This window comes from Aedes albopictus, chromosome 2 (assembly GCF_035046485.1).
Source record: "Aedes albopictus strain Foshan chromosome 2, AalbF5, whole genome shotgun sequence".
Lineage (NCBI taxonomy): Eukaryota > Metazoa > Arthropoda > Insecta > Diptera > Culicidae > Aedes > Aedes albopictus.
The window spans coordinates 45,243,442-45,267,483 of NC_085137.1; the positions used below are offsets into that span (position 1 = coordinate 45,243,442).

At 40.3% G+C, this 24,042-nt stretch overlaps 1 protein-coding gene across 2 annotated transcripts; it reads right to left on the reverse strand.

Annotated features, from left to right (window-relative positions):
* Positions 1-634: 634 nt before the first annotated feature.
* Positions 635-12,411, reverse strand: LOC109421451 (phosphorylated adapter RNA export protein). Of its 2 annotated transcripts, none has more exons than XM_019695943.3 (7): positions 12,052-12,411; positions 11,232-11,860; positions 1,815-1,924; positions 1,661-1,752; positions 1,326-1,590; positions 1,162-1,263; positions 635-1,087 (listed from the first exon to the last, which is right to left on the reverse strand). In XM_019695943.3, the coding sequence occupies exons 1-7, from the start codon at positions 12,127-12,129 to the stop codon at positions 945-947; spliced, it is 1,419 nt and encodes a 472-aa protein (XP_019551488.1). In that variant the 5' UTR covers positions 12,130-12,411; the 3' UTR covers positions 635-944. The 2 variants fall into 2 exon arrangements, with proteins under 2 accessions (XP_019551488.1, XP_019551489.1); XM_019695944.3 differs by having other exon boundaries at positions 1,815-1,912; positions 12,052-12,410.
* Positions 12,412-24,042: the final 11,631 nt, after the last annotated feature.

The window sequence follows — 24,042 nt, forward strand, 5'->3', positions numbered from 1 at the left end:
TCTGCAAAGTGACGTAAGCGCCATTCCAAATTTCGACGTCTTGGTATATATCTAGTGAACTAGTAACATTGTGGTATGTCTGCTATATAAGGATGCAAGATTTAGTGGTAATCTAGCATCTGTGGAAGAATATATAGCAAACGATCAAGAGTTTAATGAATAATAACCCAAAATGTATCAAAATTGTAAATGTCGCTTACGTCACTTTGCAGAAGAACGGTAGTATCTTGATAAGTTCAGCTCATCAGCTGTTTAGTTGGTTTTGAGCTGATGAATAGCGTCCTCAACTTTCCTCAGCGTGTAAGTTGGATCATTTCCGTCCTCTGCTGCACTGAAGTTCATAGTCGTTTTCTCCGTTGCCTTGGTTTCCCATGCTCATGCGTACGTTCTCCACACCATTCAAGTATTCAACGAAGTGCTACTTTTACCTTTCAATCTCCTCACGTCCGTCCGTCAAGAGGCTCTCGTACTTATCCCTGCATATTTCGGTTCGCGGCTCGAAGCCGTTGCGAGTTGCACCGTGTTTCTTGAGAACCCGCTTCTACCCGTATGTTCTTTTCCGCATACGGTATTTTGTGTAGTAAGACTAGTATGTCTTTTGGCTGTCGGAAATTTCATTGATAACCAATACCGATAAGTTTTAGAAAATTAAATATATTTCCTGCAAGCTACACATTGTGTCCACTGTATTAAACATTGTAGTAATTCTTATGTTAGGTAATGTGAGGGCTTTCTTCAAAATGCCCAAACCACGCACACTCGCTGCTGACTCTCGCAGTTTCTCGCTATTCAAACACTCATCCCCGCAAAATAATCCACTCACACGGTCGTTTTGCGCCAACGCCAATGTAATTCGCTACATCGCTACCAGTGACACATCCCAGTTCCTAAAGTTGCAACGTTCCAGCATCGGTAAACTTCGTCCATCCGGGTGTGGTGGGGCGCTAGAACAAATCCATATCGTCGCACGTCATTTCCAGATAGTCGTCGTCGTAGCTCTGCAGCTGCGGGGGCCCCGGAGGCTGCAGTGGTCGTGGGGCCGAACTTTCCGGTTCCACTTCGATGAGGTCTTTCGGGTCCACGAGAGCTGGTGAATAGTACGGGAATAAATTGTTAGTTAACTCAGAAGAAGTTCTCCGCGGCAAAAAAGGACGAACTTACCTTTCTCTGGACTGGTGACATTGACGTGAACATTTTGTGGTTCAAAATCGGGACTTCCTTCGCGATGGTCATCTCCCACAGGAGATGGCGGTGGATTTGACACTGAAACCAATAGATAATATTACTAAAAAGAACTTTCCTCGAACCATTCCAAACCGCCTTACGTGTGCTGTGAGTTTCGGGCTTGAGATGTGAGAGCAGCAAATCGCTCCGGGTTGGCAGTTCGTTCTCCGCCACCTGCCGGTTGAGGGTCTTCTTCAGTTCTTCGACCTTCTTCTCGCGGTTGACGGCTTGGGAGTTTTTGCGCTCCTTGACTGCGGTCTTCCGCTCCTCGAGGAAGATGGCCTTCTTGTCGTCCTTGTCGATTTCTTCGTTGTGCTTGAGCAGGAACAGGAAAACGCCACCCGGCGTCCGGCGGCGGGCTCCGTTCTGGAATTGGAAATGTTGTATTAGAAATTACTGGAACTAGGTATTCGCTAAGGAAGATTTGATAAAATACCATGATTAACATTCCACCATCGGCTTCGATTTTTTGCGTTTCTTTAAAAAGCTTTGTGGGGATCTCCTTTCCTAGAACATTTACTACACGTACTGCAAATTGAGAAATAGAAATGTGAATCATTTTTACTCAGTTATCGCAGTATTAAACTTACACATCAGTTCGTCCTTTTCCTCGCACAGTTTGTTGGCCAGTTCGGCTGCGAACGTTTCGTTTGGGCAATCGGCCGACACGTTCAGATCTAGGATGTGCCTGGAAGCAAATCTAATGCGTAAATTGTTTGATCAGCCTAAGCCTAAGCTAGAGTGCAAAGCGGTAATCACTACTCCATCACCACCGCCACCATACTCACAAAGTGCAATACGCATGCATGAAGCTATAATATAAGAGTGCTTTCTTCGGACCTACGACACGACACAACTCAAAGTCATCAATTTCTTGTCAATTTCCTTTTAACCCTTATATGGCTGACAGGGTAGCCGGGTACCCTGCACCCATTTAAAAAGCAAAAAGTTCGTCGGACACATAACGGTTAAAGGTAACTGCCCAGATTCACATCGTTCACAACATAAAATATCAGAAGGCCGGCTCCAGAGGGATACTATGCTTCACTTTGACATTTTGTAAATAGCTATTAATACGGCCTATATCATCGTCTACCTGACAGACTAGGAGAAAAATTTCGATTCAGATAGGGATATGTAGAGAAATAGAGAAAGATATCTTGGAAGAGTGTACTAACCCATGGCCGTACAACAATGAGCCTAGAAGCGCCCTGAAAAGAGCATTGTAAAACGAATAAAGTGTTAAGACAGTCTATAGATTCTTACATCAGGGGGTTATAATAACAAATTATCTGTTGGTTCTTTACAGTTGTGCTCTTGAACATTCGGGGTGTGACTTCGTCATATCTTCACCATAAGGGGGTCAAAAATAGTTTTTGCTCCACATCGTTCATTCGATTCATACAGTTTAGTTTACAGCATTTTTGAACTCGGTAAGCTGATGATCATTTTTGGTGTAGAATCACGCCCTGAGTTCAAAAATGCGAAAGAAAAAAAATACAATAGAGCGGAATTTTTTTCGACTTTCCATGCAAGGCTGATGATTTGAAATTGATTTTTGTTCTATTTTTAAGCAAGGTCGCTCACTTCAAACATCTCATTCTCTGTAATCAATGCTTCGATTGAGCTGAATTTTTTACTGTAACTCGCCTACATATAATATGTCCTAAATTCCTGCAGAGCTGCGCCTCATCTGTTAGTCATCTTCTACAAGAGCTGACCGTTTAGACATGTGATATTAGATTTAAGCTTTTCTTTCTATCAATTTTTCCCAAGCTAATTTAAAGGTTTTTTTTTTTCAAATTTTTCCTTTTTCGTCGAATTTTTGTTAGTTGTTGATTAGTTGTCTTTGAATAAGTTTTTGTTCTATGTCATTGCTGTAAGGAGTTCCATATCTCAATTGTTGAATGTAAATCACTAATTGCATTTGTTAAGATATAAAAAAATGTTGAATTGAATTGAAATAATATGTCAAATTAAAGGTAAGAATTTTTTTTTAAATTGTTTTTTTCTTATTGAAAACATAACGTCGGAAGTAGTGCGCTGTATAGTGAATCTGATGCTCTATTCAGCGCACTACTTTCGACGTTATGTTTAACGTACAGGAAAGCCAACGGAAGTCAATGAAGTTATTTCCGACACCAATTAAATCCACAATAATCCATCTGGGAGTTAAATACATCCAGAAATTCAATTACAAGGGTTTCTCCAGAAACTCTTTTGGAGACTGCAAAGATTTTTCAAAAGCTGTCTTCCATTTCACGACAATTTTTCCTAGTATTTCACATCAACTTCTTGTCGAAGGTTCTACCAGATTCCTACCGCCCTAATAGAAAAATATGATACAACGTGCTCAACAACCCTTTCGGGCTATCATCTTGATCATACACCGAATGATACAATCATTCACTCAATCGCCAGTGTATAATACATTTTTATTAGGGCGGCATTTCTCCTAAGATTTCAGTAGTTCTTTCCGGAGCTCCTCCTTGAGAATCTTCCAGTATTTCTAAATTCCGACCGATTTCGCGAACATTTCTATACGACATTTCTCCCAAAGTTTCTCCTGCGTTTTCTCCAAGAAATTTTAATGAGATTTTTCCCAGAGTTTATCACGGGCAAATCCCCCTCCCCCTGGATATTCAATCTTGACGCGATGGGAGGGCTTAACCCATTAGCATTTTAGCGCCAGTTTATTCTCCACTGCTTGGACTTTGAGCTAGATATATCTGGTTTACGAGTTGAGCGCAAGTGAAGGAATCGGCCGTAAGTGCTAATGGGAACCAAAGGAGTATCCGTTGTGCATTTATCACAAGTTCAATACAAGTTATAATTCAGCTTGCATAGACCTAATCTTTGCAATCTTTAAATTTTCTCAAATTTAACAATAATTGTTGAATTTAACGTAACGTAAGAGTGGGTAGGGGAGGTCTCTGCGTTACACTCATCATTCATCACTTGAATTCGAAAGAACACAGGACAGGGGACGCTAGGATAAGTTGACTTACAGCCTTACAGATTAGGTAACGTTAACAATTAAATTCATTACCTTTAGAAAATTCTAGACCCCAATCAGTCAAAACGGCTGATTTTAGAAATTGCATTTCTTCTTTTTATAGGTTTTGTATGGATGAATATATAGAAGTTGATAAATAATCGTAATCATTGTATTTTTTGACACAAAAATCAGCTGACTGACCTTTTTTGTTTTTATATTCTAGATGGTATTATAACACTGGCCAAAAAAGCAGAAATTTTGTTACATGTTTCTTTAGGACTTAGGAAGGTTGACAATGTAAAGGGTTACGGTGGATGTAATAATACTTCGGACTTAGATAATCACAGATAATGCAGAAGTCGACTAGACGAAATTAAGAACACAATTTGACACATTATAGACTACCGTGAAAGGCCCATATTCTGCGCACCTAAGATTTTTTTCAATTTCAATCAGCTGTAATAAATTCAAAATCTAACCGATTAGGCTGAATTTTTGATCGCGCATGGTTATTAGCTTTGTAAATAAGGGAAAAATAAAATTCTAATACAAAACATTCAATTTTTATGTAAAATCATGAAAATTATTAAGTGTGTCTATGTTCCTAATTCTGCGCACCCTTTTTTGGAATGTACCTTATTCTGCGCACTAATGTTCCTAATTCTGCGCACATGGAAAAAACTCTAAAGGGATAACATATTGTAATGAAAACATGATTCATAGATAAAATTCAATTGAATTCTTCATTTTCAACTGTCATGCGATATTAGGACCGTATTGGAACTTTGCATGCCCCCAACATAGATACTATCCACTTTGATTACTAAGCAAAGCGAATTTTAATCATGATATACAAAAGGATTTGGTAGCATTATCGAATACTATTATGTAAAGCTTTTTAATTATGCGCGTAATATGTACAATTATTAAATTGTAGTAACATTTACTATCATTTCTAAAAGCAATATAAACTTTTTCGCTATGAAAAGGTGGCACAGTCTTTCATTTCATTTTCATTTTCATTTTGCAGCAGTTGGTGGGGCAATAAGAGCGCAAGTCAATCCAATGCCGAAGATCAAGGAGGGGTAATGGCCGTAATAGTCCGTGCGGACCACATGAACACCATCGGAAGGGTAATGGTATAGGTTGGGGAAAGGTATTGGACTAGACTTGAGACACAATAATGCAAATACGGTAGAAAGTGTGAAATTGGTTTCTGTAGTAAGGTTCGTGTTGTATGTTAGGTCCTTGTCAATTTGTCAGTTAGTTGCCTTAGATTCCCAAACTTAAGTAGCGTTACTGTTTTGCCTCATATCAAATATGTAGTCTCTACTCTATTGAAGTGTTATATCAAGTAGTTATGTTCATTATGTCAGTAATTGCTGGTCACAATATTTTTGCGTCATTTATGGCAGGTTATTATTTATGATAAGTAGTAATTTTCGTCCAAAATGTCCAGACTAATTGGTCTCATTGATAACGCATTAGCTTCAAAACTAATAAACATTTGCACTTAACAGGATTTGCTCCTAGATCCTGGCAATATACGGCTAAATCTTCGAATTGTTTTGTCAGTCATACTAGTTTTTCTTGTAGAAAACATGTCATATTCCCTCACTTTTCTTATAATACGAACATTCAAAAACGTAAAAATACCTTCCTTATCATACATAAGTAATGTTGTCCAGCTTAGTCAAAGAAGTAGATAATCGGTTTTCGTCGAGTCCAGACGCATTGACCTCAACAAAGCATCTTAAGTTATTGATCACGCGTTAGCTTCGGAACTATAAGCACAATTAAGTGTTGCAATTCGGGCCGGGAGTTAGTACGGACTTGACAATATCAATGCTATTCCACAAATTTGCAAAAAAGAGAATTAGAGCTTTTGAAAAGAAGAAAACTACTTGAAAACTTGTTATTCATTCGTACGCGTAACGTTACTAAAATTTTCATTTACAATGCGAAAAAACGAAGTACAATTTCCCATCCACTTAGTTTCCTGATAAATTCTTGTTTCCCGCCGTATGTTAGTTATTTACCTTTGCACGCTTAGAATTCAGGTTCCACGGAGAGTATTTTACATTTGTTTACTTACTATGTCGATGATACTTCCCCCATAGATTGTGTTTGTTAACTTCTGGTTGTCTTTCGAAGATCTTCCATATGTGAATCTGAAAAAGCTTGTGCTCATGCACCGTTCATGTTCCGCAAGGATGCGAACCATGCAACATTTTATAGAGAAAAACAAAGAAGGAAAAATTGATTAGTAATTATAATGTGTATATTGTGTAATAGCAGTAGTGAATAATAGCAGTAGCTGTTTTAGTATTGGTGTGTATGTTATTCAAAAAGGAAAAAATGTCACGAATGTCAAACATAATTTAATGTTTTTCAATAATAATATTAATAATATTTCCAAGAAAATAAAATATTTTGTATTTGCAGCATTAGCTGGGCCTTTAAAAATTTCAACATTTGATTAAGGACAAACGTCATGAAATCCCGCTTCAACATTGCATCGAAATTTCAGACGCACAAATCTCAAGAAGCAAGCTTCAAACAACAATGTATTTCATTATTCTGTTCTTGCTCACTTGTAATTAGCTTAAAATCAAAAGCTCAGGTGCACTGGTTTTGTTTACGAAGAGATTTGTGCCCTCGAAATCATGAGTAGGTGCCAAAGTCGGCCATTGTGGCGGCCATGTTGGGATTCTTACAAGTCTGTCCTTAAGATGCCGAACTATCAGGGGCAGTGGTAATCATCTCAGGCATCCCCCTGTCACAACCCAATCAACATCGAACCAACTGACCCAAATTCCCGTGCTCGGGTAGATAATGCAAGTACCTCACCGCGCAAAAGAAATATGGTCAACCAGTCGAGCCAGCCGAGCAACAGCAGAAAAATGCCCAAAATAGAGGCCCCTCCCTAATGATCCAACTACCCTATATCGACTAATTATTTCCTCAATGTGGTCCACGTCGTCTCGCAGTCATATGTAGCTATACTTTTAATTAAACTTTATGACTAAATATTGAAACTAATAAATACAGTAATGAAAATAATGTTTAGAGTTGAGATGAGCACAAATCTGTATTACAAATGATAAATATTTGAGTTTTTTTTTTAACATTTATTCGCTTTATTAACATTAATTTTGACTGCGAGACGATGGAAGGTGATTCATACAAGAACGCTTATCGGATGGCACTTTATCCGATGAAGTCAGTCGAAGTATAATTCTCCTTCCTTTGCTTAAATCCGCCACCCAAAGCACGCACCCAGTCGGCCATTGAGGAAGCCGTTGGCTATTGGATCGAATTATCCTGGGACATAAGTGGCTTTGATGGCCACTTCTGTCGCACCCATTAATCTAATGTTGTTATATCAGAAAAAATTACAATAAAGTAATAAAGAAATATGTTTTAACAACACTAGCAACAAGTGAAACAAGAGAGCCCTCAGAAGACACTCTTCCCTAGACAATATTGATCCAAAGCCCAGGGCTATGAAAAGGTGGCACAGTCTTTGCTTGCAAACTGAGACTTCTTTCTTGTCAAACTCCGGGGTTTCCTCTGTTTAAGCAAATTCCAGGTAAACTCACATCATATGTCATGAGTACATAAAACTCCCCCCGGGGTTGATGTCAAATGTTTGAAATAAGTGGTTAATCCGGTCGAACTATCAGATCAAAAATGCAAGAAGCGTAAATAAGCCTTTAAAGTTTTTAAACAAATTTTTTGAAACGTCATTACATTTACTGGATTGCTAGAAACGTAGAATACCCAAGTAATAACTACGGTGGCATTTATATAATGTTTGTTTATTACTTTTATGTTCAAAACTTAGTGTTGAAATGTCTGCGCAGAATTAGGACCACTATTTAATACCGGTTCCTAATTCTGCGCACCTAAGAAGAAAAATAACATGAGCAAAAGAAGAAGAAAACTTAAATGTCTTTTGCCGATTCTGATTCCTCGAAGACAGCAGTACAGAATGCGCACGGAAAAGCAGACATTATCTTCATCATATAGGGTGACGACGGGTATTATCGGCAGGTTTGTTCTCTTCGTCATGGGGGGTTTTTGCTGGCCGATTTGTCTGAAGTTTGGGCATATAACTCAGCTTGATTGGGAAGGATTTGGGGCCAAATCTGAGTTCAACTGGTTTCAAAAAACCCCCCATGACGAAGAGAACAAAACTGCCGAAAATACACAATTTCCCCTATATCGCAAAATGCTTCAGCTGATGAGGCAACTTTTTAGCAGCTTCGCTAATGGACACAGATTTCAGGCAATTTCCAGGACTTGCAACACCATTTAATTTTTTTTATAAAATAATGGTCGTTAGTTTGAAAAACTTATCTTCACAAACTTTTTCATATATAGAATATAGAAACAATATTCAAAAAATATATTTGAAGCTAATATTGAACTAGCGTCCATAATTTTGTGGTATATTCGAGCAAGTGCGCCGAATTAGGGACTGCGCAGAATTAGGGGCGGTCACGGTATATTTCGACGTAAAGGGTTTGACTTATTTCATTGCAACATCGAATGGAAGCTCAAAAAGTGTTACCTAACACTAATATGAGAGTTATTTGGGGATGTTGCTGGTGCTGTCAATGACCAACATCGGTTATTGACACTATTGGTAATTATCTTGAAATAATTTTCAGAATGTATTGTAAAAAAACTTAGGTTATTATTTGATTTATTGTTTAAAGATGCTGTCAGAAAAATTAGTTGCCCATATCGGCTAAAAACGCTAGCTCTGGCAGCTGTCTCCGAATAATTTTCAAAAATATCAAACCTGTAAACATTAGCTATGACAAATTTTTTGCTCTTCTTTGTAATATTTCTCAGGAGTAGTACCTTGAAGGCGTTAACATGTACAGCCTTTTTTCTCTCTCAATGTTGTCCAGTGATCTCGGAGATTTTCGATTATTGAAATATTGTTCAATTATCAAATCATCTTTGGAGCTTCCATTCGGTCAAAACACTAGTGCGATGGGAATAGTTAAAACAAAGTAATTTTAAAAACTACTACGACCCAATACTAATTACTACACACTTTGCTCAAGTTGACGACATCGCCTAGTCCATCGTGAGTATTGGTACTAGTAGGGGGAAAGTTGGGAAAGGGTCCAGGCTTTGCTATCAGCTGTCATGCAGTTCCACCAGTTTCTCCCGGGATTCCTCTTGAATTATTTTCTGCAATTCTTTCCGGTGTTTCTCTCAGAATTTTCTCAGGAGTTCTTCCAAAGGTTTGTATTGTTATTCGAGTTCCTTCTCGAAACTCTTTAAGCAGTTGTGAGCTATCGTCTAAAGTTTCTTCTGGGATATTTATCAAAGATTCTCGCTGAATTTCTCTTGAAGCTCAACTTGAGATTTCCATGGGAGTTTTACCCGGAGCTTAGAAGATTCATTCCAGTGTTGCTCCCTGTATGTCTCTCAGAGTTTTTCAGAACTATTATTCTAATCTTTCTCCCAAGATTTCTTCCAGGGTTCACTCAGTTTTGCTTTCAAGATTTCTACAGGTGTTATTGTTAATATTTCTTATGGATTCTTCCCGGGATTTCTTTCAGTGTTTTTTCTCGTAGTTGTTTTCGAGAATTCTTGTTGTGATTATCCTTAGATTTCGCTCAGAGATTTTTCTAGGACTAATCTCAGTAATCTTCCCACAATCCCCACCAAAAATTGGACCGGTAGGGATTCCTCTGGGCGATTCTTTTGACGTTTTCTTTTGGGATAATAAATACTTCGGGAGATCTTGCCAGTGATTTTCAGAAGTTTTTTTTCTCGGAATACATTCTGGAATAGGTAGTCTATGGGCTGTCCATTTATTACGTAACGCAATTTTACGGTTTCTGAAGTCCCCAACCCCCTCTTGTAAGATTTTTTTGTATGAAAAACCAAATAATTTTGTTTGATATAGCGCGTAAGATTTCTTCAACCCCCTCCCCCCAAAAAGCCTTACGTAATTAATGGACGCCTCCTAAGACATTCCCGGAGAAATATCAGATGAAATCGTGGTGAAGCCTCGTGAAGAATCCCAAGAAGAACTATATTACAAAAATAACAGGAGGATCTTGAAGATAACAACGAGAAAAAACATCTCATAAAAATTTTAGAGAGTTATCTTGAGAGGAAAAGGGGAATTCCGGAAGAAATCTTGAAAACAATTAAGCAAACATTTCAGAGAAACTACTGGAGAATTGTGACAAAAAATCCAAAACATATCCGGAAAATTCTTCGGGAGAAATCCTTGTAAGAAGACCTGCAGAAGTATCGCAAATATCCCGGGAAAAACTGTTGGAAAAGTTTTTGCGAGAAAGCACAAAGAGAAAACACCGAAGGGACACTGGAAGAATTTTTGTTAAAGTCTCTGAAATCTTTAAAAATCTCTTGACAATATCCCGGAATGTGCTCTTGCAGAAACCCCGCCAAAAATCCTGCAGAAATCATCATAGAAATCATGGTATAAATCTCAGGAACAGCTCTCAGCAGTCCCGGAAGGACGGGAAAACTCCTGCATGGAATCTTGAATGAACTCCTGAAGAAATGGAGGAAGAAACTATGACAAACCTCCAGGAATTCCAGGAAGACTCCGGGAGAAAATGCAGTAAAAAACTGCGTTACAATTTGCAAAAGTGATTGCAGTAGAAATCCAAGGATAAATTCTTTTGGACATTCAAGGGATATAAATCTTAGCTTTTTGATCTCTTACACGATAATTTCAATGTTAAATTTTTGAATTTGTTTGAATGACTGATTTGATTATCTGTATTAACGAGTTTTTTAGCCCTAGGCTAGTTTATCTCGGGACCCACGCTTTACTTCCCTTCCGAAGGAAGAACTCACATTTCGTGAGTTTGTCGGGAGTGGGATTCGATCCCAGGTCCTCGGCGATTATAATAAACATAACACAACATAATAAGCAAAAGGTTTCGATCAAAGATAATAAAGTACCGTGTCGTAGGTCCCGACAAACCTTAAATCCTAATCCTACCTTGGCGGATTCTGGAAGCTATCGTTGCTGTTGCTATCGCTACTGTTCCGTTTGCCGAGCCTCAGCTTTACGTTCTTCCGCTCTCCCCTTGTCCCGCTGCCCCCGAAGGACATCGATCGGAACCGCTTTCCACCTCCGTAGCCATCGGAATCATCCGAGTTGGACTGTCTTCGTTTCAAAACCCGCTGAAAAGCATTCCCACCGTTGAGCCTGTATTTCAAATTGTAATCATACGATTCGACATCCCGGTTCCTCATCCCGTTCAGGGTCACATCACATCCTCGCATCGTTTCCATCAGGGTGTCCTCCTGGAGACTTTCCGTCCAGATGTTATACTTATTGGGAAGAGCCGAGTGGCTCGTCTGCGGCTGGGGAATTTTCTCCAGCGGAGGCTTTATCCGCAGCTTCTTGTCGTTGTTTCCCCTCATCCGTTTCCCGAAGCTGGCCCCGTCCTCATCACTGTCATCATCCGAACTGGCTTCCGACTCATCGTTAAGGTCCTGATCCGACAGGTTGTCCAGTGGAACTGTCCGCGGCTGGCTGACACTGGCACCACCGGCGAACTCCGTCTTGGCCACTTCCGGACGTTGCAATGGAATATACCCACCATCCTCACTGTCGTCCGTCACCTACAAGGACGAACAAAACAACGCAATTTTACATGAACTCCGGTCATTGACATGGAAATGAGACTGCAGTGGAGGCTATTGCATGAATTTGACACTCAAGAAAATACCTAATTCGATGCAGCCACATCGCACAAACACGAAATTACATGACCTATCATTTCCCGCCCATCGCTTCTAACTCTCAGACTTACCTCACCCTCCTCCAGGTCCAGATCCTGCGAGGTCGTCGGGGCAGCGAATTTAATCGCTTCGTGCTCCATGCTCGTCATTTTGTGACAATCGACGACTGGCGACGTCTCCTCCCGCAATCAATCAGCGATGCACAGTTTGCAACGAACACAAAAAGAGCACTTTTTCGGATGGATTCCGAGCTTATATACACCACGCCAACCACTAGGCGGCAGCGTACATTGTCACTTTAACAAAAATGGACTTTAAATCAAGCAAAAACGGTTCAAAAATCACTTTTAAAAGCCACTTTCTTTCTCTTGCGCTGCGCTGGACTGCTCCTGGCTGCACTTTTCAGTTTTTGACTGCGCGATGCAGTGCAGTGTTGCATCCCGAACCGTCAGTTTGACGTTTCTGACGTTGCCTCGGCGCTCGTAATGATCAGTGACTGGGTACGGCGACTGGGGTGTTCGATACGTTTCGTATAAAGACGCGAGGTATACTGCTAATTGGCATAATCTTTTTTATTGAATACTTCTCTACTAGGCAGTTCAGCGAACCTTATACTAAAACGACAACCACATCAGAAATCTCATCCTAAATATCGACATCCTCATGCTCATCATTCTACCATGATAGGGTAGAAAGTGAAAACAGCGCAACGACAACCAATTCGATATAGAAGAATAAGAATAGAATGCATTTAGGCGTTGTACAAAGTGTAAGTACACTCAGCGAAAAAAACTAGCGAAATTCATCGAAATACCTTATGAAAATTTGCTATAAGTACTTCTTATGAATGACATAAGAATACCTAATGAAAATTGATCGTGCTTGCTATGACAAACTTCATAAGATAGACTTATGAAAAGAACAAAAAAATCTTAAAATGATGCAGACTGGATTCGATCCATGAACGTCGGGATCACCGAGCCCGTGTTTTATCCACACGACTACCGACGCTTGAGAATACCATGTAGCTAAACATGAATATAAGCCAAGCTGTGGGACGATTTTACGTCATAGAGTGACCTTATGAAATTCATCCGAATCATTATGAATTATTTAAAGGCCGTTTCATAAGTTGGGTCGTATGGAAATCTTAAGGTTATTTGGCTGAGTGTAGAGCCACAGAGAAACAGACGTAACACTTAGAACAAATTTTATTAAAATACATCGTCACGAAAACATAATCGCCCAATGCTAAACGTATTGTGTTTGGTCGGCCCGCCACTAGATGGCGGTAGTGAGCAAACGTCAAACAGGAGCAAAAACGATACCAGCGCCGCGAGTGGTCGATCGACCTACAGTGACCCCACACCGATGAATCACCTTAATTTTGTACACTATTTATGAATCACCATGTTGATCAAATGAGTGATCCATAAACTGTGGTCATTTTTGCCGATTCATAAATTGTGGGGTCACTGTACTACTGAATATTTGAATCATCCGTTTAAAAGGTGATCGATGGGAAGCAATGGGAGTGTGACGTGTGTTCCTCTGTGGTAGAGCTTTCAATTGGAATCGCTCACGCAGTGCCCTAGTGGACAAAAGAGCTGTAAATTAGGTTAAGTGATTGAAAAATTAAAAAAAATCTTTATGAGATTTTTTTCAGAAATTCCTCTTGCGATTCCTTCCGGGCCTTCTCTGTGGATTTCTTCAGAATACCTCTACCCAAGGGGTTGGTCACTCGGCACATTGTGCCCGGCACACATGCCGGCACATCTCGGCACACATGCCGGCACAATCCGGCACACATGGGCACAACATAAATAGAAATCCAACTTTGCGGTATGGAATCAAACTGTCATTATACTTACGATTGCAAAAAATCCCTTCATACAGATTCTAGTCTAGACAAGTGTTCTGGGTGGAATTTTGTCGGTAAACACCGACTAGACCAATAACATTCGCCAAAAATAGACAGGATTATAATTAGCGCAAAAACATTCTAAGAAAATATTCCACTGGGCACATTCGGCACACCTCCGGCACGTTCCCCAAGTAACAATCGCCAGCCGCAAACAAGCATGGATGCAGAATTGTTGCTTTATAATGGTAATTATAGCTGAACTAAAATTATGCTGTACATATTACTGTACAAATGCTTTTTCAATTGAAAAAGTAGCCAATGTTCAACTTTTCGTATTGGTATCAATAATGATAATTTAAAACACTTTTCAAGCGTTTAATAAGATTTTTATTCGACCCGCAGTAATTCCTTTACAACATAGTTTAACAAGACTTTTTTCTGCTTCTTGTTAAGTTCATGTAAAAATTAGGACATGTATCTGAATAATGTGTTTTTCACAAGTCAAATAAGCGCTTTCGTTTCATCATACTTCGACTCAGAGTACATGATGAAAAACACGTGTTTTTTACCGAACAACAGCTGAATTAATCTGTTGTTCAGTCGTTAACCATAATGTTGTGCTAATTCACCACTGCTGTATAGGAGTCAGAGTCTGATCATTATTAAACCACGGGAAGTTTATTATTTCACAATATTTGTTCACAGCATTAAGTTCCAATCATAAACTCTCGTGGAAATTGGAAAATTTTGCATTTTTTTATTTTTAATCATTTTTGCTAAAGCTGAATAACAGTTTTACTATATATTTGTAAAACGATTAAACAACAAACATTTCAGTTGGTACACAACACTATGCTTTACAGTTTCTCCAAATTTGTGTGAACAAAACCCGAACAAAGGTTGTGCCTGAAAATTATCCAAATGTTATTCAGCATCATGCTGAATCAATTCGTCGTAAAGGTGCTTGTAAAATGAGTGATTGTTAGTTGGGTCGGCACACTTCGGCACACACGGAAAAACAACCGGCACAGTTTAGGCACATATTGGCACACGCTAAAAAATCACGGCACAAATGAAGTGTGCTGAATGACCAACCCCTTGCCTCTACCGGTTCTTCTAGGGACTTCTCGAGGTAACCCAAGGAACAATTCAAAGTCATAAATAAGCATGCATGTTGAACAATTGCTGGTTTATAACATTCACAGCTGAACAAAACCAAATGCTGAATAATAAGCTGAAATGATGCTATTTACATAGTAAATAAGCCAAAATGCAACATTTGGCACGTATGTGAACAACAACTTAATTATAAGCTTAACAAACGTTAGCCGTTTTTGTTTGTTCGATTTGCCCTTACTAGCTTTAATATAAGCTGAAGAAGAACTTTTTTCTACGCGTTAAAAAGCTTAAGTTCCACAGTTGCCGAAAGCTGATTATTGTGGTCTACATAAGTTGAACAAATGCTTTTGATGTTTAATACTTCAGCTATTGTGGGGACGTTCAATAATGGTTTAACAGTAAGCTGTATAAACGGATTTATGATTTATTTGTTCGCTTATCACTTTTCGATTGAACAACAGATCAAAGTGATTATAATAGAGCAGTATTGGAACGTTCCTCATGATTAAATATGTATTGATGTTTGTTGCACACCAATGCGAAATATTCAAAACATTTGCTAATTTCGTAGCAATTTCAAAGTTGTAGTCATTTTCACAACTTTTTTTCTAATAAATATTTACAACCTTTCAAAAATCTGAAGATTGATCTTTCACAACTTTGTGAACATGTATCACTCTCAGCGAGCATCTTTCCAATTCCAGGATGGCGTAGTCGGTAAGGCATGCGACAGGTGATTGGGAGATCACGAGTTCAAATCCCAAGTTGAGACATTTTTAGAAGAGCTTGAGTGTTATAAATGCGTTTAGATGCGACAAATAAACATGATTGCACCTCGCACTTCAATTTGTTTTTGTTTTCGCAGCAGGTTATTGTAGCTGAATACAAGTTTTCTATGAGGCTGATATAACACAGATTACTTCCTACTGTAAAGCCTCTATCGCGCTTGCAGAAAAGATTGCTGAATAACTTCTCCACTTTTGTTTGAACAACGCCTGATTACAAGCTGTGATGAAATAATGTTAAACTGTTGTTCAATTAAATGTGGAATAAAAAAGTCTTTGCAATGTTGGTTAAATGAGTGATTGTTCCTTGGGAAAGTCTTTGCAATGTTGGTTAAATGAGTGATTGTTCCTTGGGAATCTTCCAGGGTTTTCTTCAAGATTTTTTTCTTTGGATTCCCCCAGGCATTCCTGATAGGGTTTCTCAATAAATTTCCTTTTAAGCATTCCTACAGAGAATTTTCCTGAGATTCTCTTAATCTGGTGTTTCCTCCAGGAATTTTTATCCATGAGATTTTATCCAAAGATTCTCTCATAAATTTCTTCTGGGATTCCTTTAGGAACTCCTTTTGGCCTTGCTCCAGAAATTCCAGCTGAATTCCTCAAGCAATTCCTGCTGTGGTTCTTACAACAATTCCTTCCAGGACACCTCCAGAAATTCTTTCTATATTACCTGCCGGAATTATTCTAGGGATTCTCTCAAAAATTTCTCTTGGGATTCCTTCAAAAACCCTTGCTGGGGTGAATGAAGGCAATCTTTCTAGGATTCTTCCAGAAGTTCCTTCGGTGTTAACTCCAGGACTTCCTCCAGAAATTTTATCCTGCGATTCTCTCAGGAGTGCCTCCTAGGACTCCCCCAGAAATTATTACTGTTACACGGGCAGGAATCCCTCTATGGATTTCACCTGGCATTCTTGCTGGGCTGGGATTCATCCAGGCTGTCGTTATAGGATACTTCCCGAAATGTCTTTGGCGATTTTTCCTGGGATTTTTAAAAAGACTCATCCAGGAATTTCTCCACAGATTTTATCCATGGCTTACTCTATAAATTCCTCATGAAATTTCTCCTGGAACTCTTCTTGGCCTTCCTCCAGAAATTCCAGCTAATTGAATCCCAATAGAAATATCTATAGCAGGGGTTCCCAACATTTTTGAGGTGGCGACCCCCTTTGTGAATTGTCAAAACATCTGCGGCCCAATGAAAATGTTTAGAAAAAAATGTGAATTAAATAAACGAAACTTGTTGGAGAATAGTAGTGGCAGCCCCCTGGTAGCAACAACGACATATGAAGAGTGTAAATCAGGAGCTCGATTTGAATAGGTCGTATGTACATTTGTCGATATAAAATTCGATCAGTTTATTTTAGATATTGTAGCAATGTGGAAGATATTTTAGAGACTTTAAATGATGGAACGGAAAGCCTGTTTTGTGATGATTCTGCTGTATGTATCAACATTGTTCAATTTCACCTGTTTTTGCTATAATAAGCGAATCCAACTAATCGAATTTTTAATCGACAAAAGCACATACGACCTTTTCAAATCGAGCTCCAGAAATGTTTGAGTGTATGTGTTTGTCGACAAAGCATAAATGCTGATTTGTTTTGATTATGTATAGTTTTTTTTTGTTCAGTCCGTACTAGCTCGTTGAGCAATAAAGAAATTAAAACGTAGCTCGGTTGGTTTAATTTCTTCCATCACGCGAATCCCGGGACGGTATTGTTATTCGATCGGTTCGGGAGTATCTGCTGCGCCCGGGTAAACCAACAAAACTGAGTTATTTGGGTACAGTGGCCCGCAAATTGACTGAGGAAGGGATTTTCGACGATCAATGATTTTTTTTTATTTCACATGACATTTTGTAAACAATGATGCCATTTACATTCAATTTGAGTCGTAGCTGAAAAATAGCGGCGCAGCCGAAATTTATTATTCTTTTGAAGTGTTTTTTATTGTAAATTTGTTCCTCAATTTGTGGCCTTCGGGGGTGGCGGTTGGGGGTTTGGTAGAGGTTAACCGTAAAAAAGAAAAGGGGTTTAACGAATGTTTCACTAGTTTGCTCTATTTCTATTCCTATGTTTTCTGAAAAAAAAAATCGCCTATGAATATAAAACAACTTTTTTCATGGCATTTTCTTATCAAGTCAGAAAAAACTCCTTCCTTTACAATTTTAGGAAAAATAAATCTTAAATCTACACTCCCGTTCAAAAGTTTGGGGTCACCCCCTCAAAAACATGTCATTTTTTTAGGCCCATATCTCCGCCAATTTGCGTCCGATTTCAAAACCCTAGGTTTCATTCAAAAGATAATAAGTCAAAGAAACTTTGAACATGATTTAAAAGAAACTTTTTCAAAAATATTTGTATGTAAACTTAACCCAAAGTTGCCAAATTTTCTAAAAAATGAATATAAACTTACGGCAGTGTCGCTGGAAGTTGGGTGGACCAAATTTTAAGATGAGAGCGGTAATATGACCCATTTTCTATTAGCTTTCAACTGCTTTTTACAGAACTTAGCTAAAATATCTAGAAAAAAGTTATTAAGTAAATTAATCCTTGATGTCATCGACCAAAAGTTTGGGGTCACCCCTCAATATGATGTATCGGCCAAAAGTTTGGGTTCACTTTCGTAAAACATGGAAAAGTGATTTGGTGATATCTTCGTCATCTATAGTTCAATTTTAATTATTTTTGGCTCATTTCAAAGATAATTAACTAAATTTACGTTTGATGTCTTTAACTTAACGTATTTAACGATTTTTGTATATAAAATGTAATGTAAATTTAGCACATTTTACCACGCTTCAAAAAATGAGGCAACTTTACGTTAAGTTTTAGTATGTAAATTTCAACAAATATGTGTGGTTCAATGTCTATGCAGTAAGTATCATTCATTTTGTTTCAAATAAGCCAAGAAGAATTAAAATTTGGCCAGTCGATCGACTGTTCGCGCAGCCTGTCATTTGGTTCTTGGGATTTGTGCTCTCGAGGTTCGGGGCGTTGCTTCATTGTATCTTCGCTTTAATACTAATATTCCTTGTTTGATTAACTGACTATTATGTACAGGCGCTTAACTCATTCTATTTCATAGATTGCCAGATTTAAGGGTGATGGTTCAATAGGGTTTAGCAAGCAGAGTGGATTAGAACGAGTTGGCGCCTACAATACACCAACACTAACACACATACACCAATACTTACACGCACACATGCACCTACAACTAGCTGTAAAAGACCAGTGGGCGGGACAATGGTGCCTACCCAACAGTTGTAGGTGGGGTGTTTGGCTTAGCTACATGACTTGGTCCGGCAAGCCCATAAACATCAATTGGTAGACGTATTTCCTAGTGAAAAGACAACGCAGATGGGCGAAAGCCAGGGGATGCGTTGATAATAGCAGAATAGAATAGAATAGAAATAAGCCAAGAAGAATTAAAATTGAATGAAAGATGACAAAGATATCAACAAATCACTTTTCCATGTTTTACGAAAGTGACCCCAAACTTTTGGCCGATACATCGTATTGAGGGGTGACCCCAAACTTTTGGTCGATGACATCAAGGATTAATTTACTTAATAACTTTTTTTCTAGATTTTTTAGCTAAGTTCTGTAAAAAGCAGTTGAAAGCTAATAGAAAATGGGTCATATTACCGCTCTCATCTTAAAATTTGGTCGACCCAACTTCCAGCGACACTGCCGTAAGTTTATATTCATTTTTTAGAAAATTTGGCAACTTTGGATTAAGTTTACATACAAAATTTTTTGAAAAAGTTTCTTTTAAATCATGTTCAAAGTTTCTTTGACTAATTATCTTTTGAATGAAACCTAGGGTTTTGAAATCGGACGCAAATTGGCGGAGATATGGACCTAAAAAAATGACATGTTTTTGAGGGGGTGACCCCAGACTTTTGAACGGGAGTGTATATAAATAAAAATGGAATGGTGTTTGTATGTCACGAATAGGCTCGAGAACGGGTCAACAGATCGACATGATTCTTTCACTGTTGCATTCCGCCAGGGCTCCGACGTGTTCGTACGAAAACAATAATTAAGAAAAGTGACCGGGAAGGCAAGAAAAACGGGAAAATCCGAAATTCCATTTTGAGGCGCATTTCTTCATGGAATCGGATGTCAAAAACAGAGTAGGCAGGCAGTACGACGTTTGCCGGGACTGCTAGTATTCACTAAAAAATAATTTTCAAATTCTGTATAATTATGTAGAGATTTGGGATGTTTTGAACAAGCATTTTTGTAATCCTGAAGAAAAATCCTGCAAATATTAGGGAATGTAATCTTAATGAATGAATAAACATCTGGACATGGCTTGGTCAGCCAAAGCAAAATCAAGAAACTGACATCTGGACATGTTTGTTGTAACTACTGAAAAAATCGCGCTCCCATTCTGAGAAGTTTCTACCCATCTGTTATTTTAAGTTTAATTGCCGATATAGAAAAAAAAAAACGCAAAACAAAAATTACAAAATAAAAAATTGGAATAATTTGCACGAAATAGAATAAAAATTGACCCTTTTTTTGATAACACCGCGGCCCCCCTGGACTGGCTTCACGGCCCCCCAGGGGGCCGCGGACCACCGGTTGGGAACCCGTGAAGGAATGCCTTAAAGTATTTCGGAAAATGGAAAATCTCTTATGAAATCCCATGAGGAATGTCTGGAGTAATCCTAAAAGAAGTTCCTTGAATATATACTAGATGGAATGCCTAGAGAAATCCCTGGAGGAATCGGTAGCGTTATTCTGGAGAAATCCATGGAGGAGTCCCTGAAGGAATCGCAGGAGAAATTTTTGGGAGAATCCCACACTGAACGGCGGCTTGCGGTGAAAATTACTATTCTGAGGGTCAATTTAAATACAGAACGCCACTAATTTTGTTTCGTTTAATTCAACAGAAATATTTTTTTTTAATTTTACCATGGACTCGATTTTCAATTAAAAAAAGCTTCTGGTGGCAACCGGATTCGAACCAAGAACCTTGACATCACCAGGCTCACGCGCTACCACTCGGCTATCGAACCGGTTGATGTGAGAAGAAACAAAACGCACACAAGAAACGTTGATGGGTCGATGATCTTGTTTTGCCATGGTAAATTTAAAAACATTTTAATGCTTGTCATTACTCCAAGCCGCAGTGCAGGAAGATTAATTGAAAGAATGCAGCAAGAATGCCAGGAGGAAGCCACGAGGAATCTCACGAACAATCGCTAGAAGATTTCATGGAGGTACACCATTGCAGTTAGAATTGCTGAAGGATTTCTAGGAAGAATTACTGGAAGAACCGCTGTGGACAGACAGACAGACAGACAGACAGACAGACAGACAGACAGACAGACAGACAGACAGACAGACAGACAGACAGACAGACAGACAGACAGACAGACAGACAGACAGACAGACAGACAGACAGACAGACAGACAGACAGACAGACAGACAGACAGACAGACAGACAGACAGACAGACAGACAGACAGACAGACAGACAGACAGACAGACAGACAGACAGACAGACAGACAGACAGACAGACAGACAGACAGACAGACAGACAGACAGACAGACAGACAGACAGACAGACAGACAGACAGACAGACAGACAGACAGACAGACAGACAGACAGACAGACAGACAGACAGACAGACAGACAGACAGACAGACAGACAGACAGACAGACAGACAGACAGACAGACAGACAGACAGACAGACAGACAGACAGACAGACAGACAGACAGACAGACAGACAGACAGACAGACAGACAGACAGACAGACAGACAGACAGACAGACAGACAGACAGACAGACAGACAGACAGACAGACAGACAGACAGACAGACAGACAGACAGACAGACAGACAGACAGACAGACAGACAGACAGACAGACAGACAGACAGACAGACAGACAGACAGACAGACAGACAGACAGACAGACAGACAGACAGACAGACAGACAGACAGACAGACAGACAGACAGACAGACAGACAGACAGACAGACAGACAGACAGACAGACAGACAGACAGACAGACAGACAGACAGACAGACAGACAGACAGACAGACAGACAGACAGACAGACAGACAGACAGACAGACAGACAGACAGACAGACAGACAGACAGACAGACAGACAGACAGACAGACAGACAGACAGACAGACAGACAGACAGACAGACAGACAGACAGACAGACAGACAGACAGACAGACAGACAGACAGACAGACAGACAGACAGACAGACAGACAGACAGAAGGGGACCTTCCGGGACGCAGGTTGCGGCTATCAAGCTCCCGGTGAATGCTGCCGACAAGGCGTTGCGAATTGGCAAAGTGAAAGTCGGGTTTTCAGAATGCCCACTGCGGGTTTCTCAGCAACCGGAGATATGCTTCAGATGCCAAGAGTTTGGACATCTGGCACGGAACTGCCGTGGACCAGATAGATCAAAACTGTGCAGGAGATGCGGAGATGAAGGTCATAAAGCACAAGAGTGTAAGAAGCCACCAAAGTGCATCATCTGTGAAAACGAGGGGCGCAGGGACCACTTTACTGGTGGCCCAAAATGTCCAACATTCAAACAGGCGATGTCCGGTAAATCGCAGTGGAGGTAGTGCAAATAAATCTCAACCACTGTGATACCGCGCAGCAACTGCTGTGCCAATCCACGAAGGAAGCGAAGTGCGACGTAGCAATCATCTCGGATCCGTACCGTATCCCATCCGGAAATGGTAACTGGGTAGCAGATGAAGCTGGAACCGCTGCGATTTGGACGGTTGGAAGATATCCCCTGCAGGAAGTGGTGTATCGCGCGATAGAGGGTTTCGTTATAGCCAAGGTTAACGGCGTCTACATATGTAGCTGCTATGCACCTCCACGCTGGACGATAGAGCGGTTCAATCAGGTGCTGGACCAAATATTGGAGAAACTTGGCGACAGGAGGCCAGTCATCATTGCCGGCGATTTTAATGCCTGGGCAGTTGAGTGGGGTAGCCGCCTCACAAACCCCAGAGGATGGAGCCTGCTGGAAACAGTATCCAGATTGAACTTAGTTCTAGCCAACGAAGGATCCACAAGCACCTATCGAAGAGAAGGCAGAGAGTCTATCATCGACGTGACGTTCTGTAGTCCGACTGTAGTGAGAAGTATGAATTGGAGAGTCAGCGAAGATTATACGCATAGTGATCACCAAGCGATCCGATACCGTCTTGGAGAACGGGTACAGACGGCGGCACGTGGGGATGATTCCAAAGGGCGGAAGTGGAGAACAGAAGCATTCGATGAAGAAGTGTTCGCAGAAGTGCTTCGGTATGAACGCAATATGCTGAACCTGAGTCCGGATGAACTGGTTTCGGTTCTCGTTCGAGCTTGCGATGCAACTATGCCGAGGAAGATACAGCCGCGGGACGTCCGCCGACCAGTCTACTGGTGGAATGGGAGGATCGCCGAACTCCGTCGGAACTGTCTTCGAGCTAGGAGAAGAATGCAACGGGCTCACACTGATGAGGAAAGGGAAGAGCGCAGACCTTTGTTCAGGGCGGCAAGAGCGGCCCTCAAAAAAGGCATCAAGCTCAGCAAAGCAGCTTGCATGCAGGAACTCTGCCGTAACACGGACGCAAATCCATGGGGAGATGCCTACAGAGTAGCTATGTCAAGGATAAAAGGCCCAGCGACCCCACCCGAGAGGTGTCCAGAAAAGCTGAAAGCCGTAGTAGACGGACTGTTCCCTCAGCACGAGCCAACGGTCTGGCCTCCCACGCCGTATGAGGAAGTCGCCGCTGATATGGAGGAATCCCGTATTTCCAACCAGGAGCTCATCACGGTAGCGAAGAGCTTAAAACCCAAGAAAGCGCCAGGACTAGATGGCATCTCCAACTTGGTTCTGAAAACAGCAATCCAACAAAACCCGGATATGTTTCGAACCACATTGCAGAAGTGTATCGACGACGGAAACTTCCCCGATCGTTGGAAGCGGCAGAAATTGGTTCTGCTGCCAAAGTCGGGCAAGCCACCCGAAGATCCATCGGCGTATAGGCCTATATGTCTGCTGGACACGACTGGAAAACTTCTGGAGAAGGTGATCTCCAACAGACTCGGAAATTACACTGAAGGCGAGAACGGACTATCGAGGATGCAGTTCGGGTTCCGAAGAAGAAGGTGTACAGTTGACGCTATCCGGCTAGTTGTTCAAGCAGCCGATGCTGCCATGAAGTAAAAGAGAAGAGGAAATCGCTATTGTGCGGTCGTCACTCTAGACGTGAAAAATGCATTCAACAGCGCTAGTTGGGAAGCAATAGCTA

Excerpts from the sequence above, each read along its gene's own strand:
- LOC109421451 (XM_019695943.3), bottom strand. The coding sequence starts at position 12,129 with ATGACGAGCATGGAGCACGAAGCGATTAAATTCGCTGCCCCGACGACC. Across the intron at positions 1,925-11,231 it reads AGCTTCCAGAATCCGCCAAG|ATTTGCTTCCAGGCACATCC; the intron begins GTAGGATTAGGA and ends TTTACGCATTAG. Across the intron at positions 1,591-1,660 it reads ATGGTGGAATGTTAATCATG|AACGGAGCCCGCCGCCGGAC; the intron begins GTATTTTATCAA and ends TTCCAATTCCAG.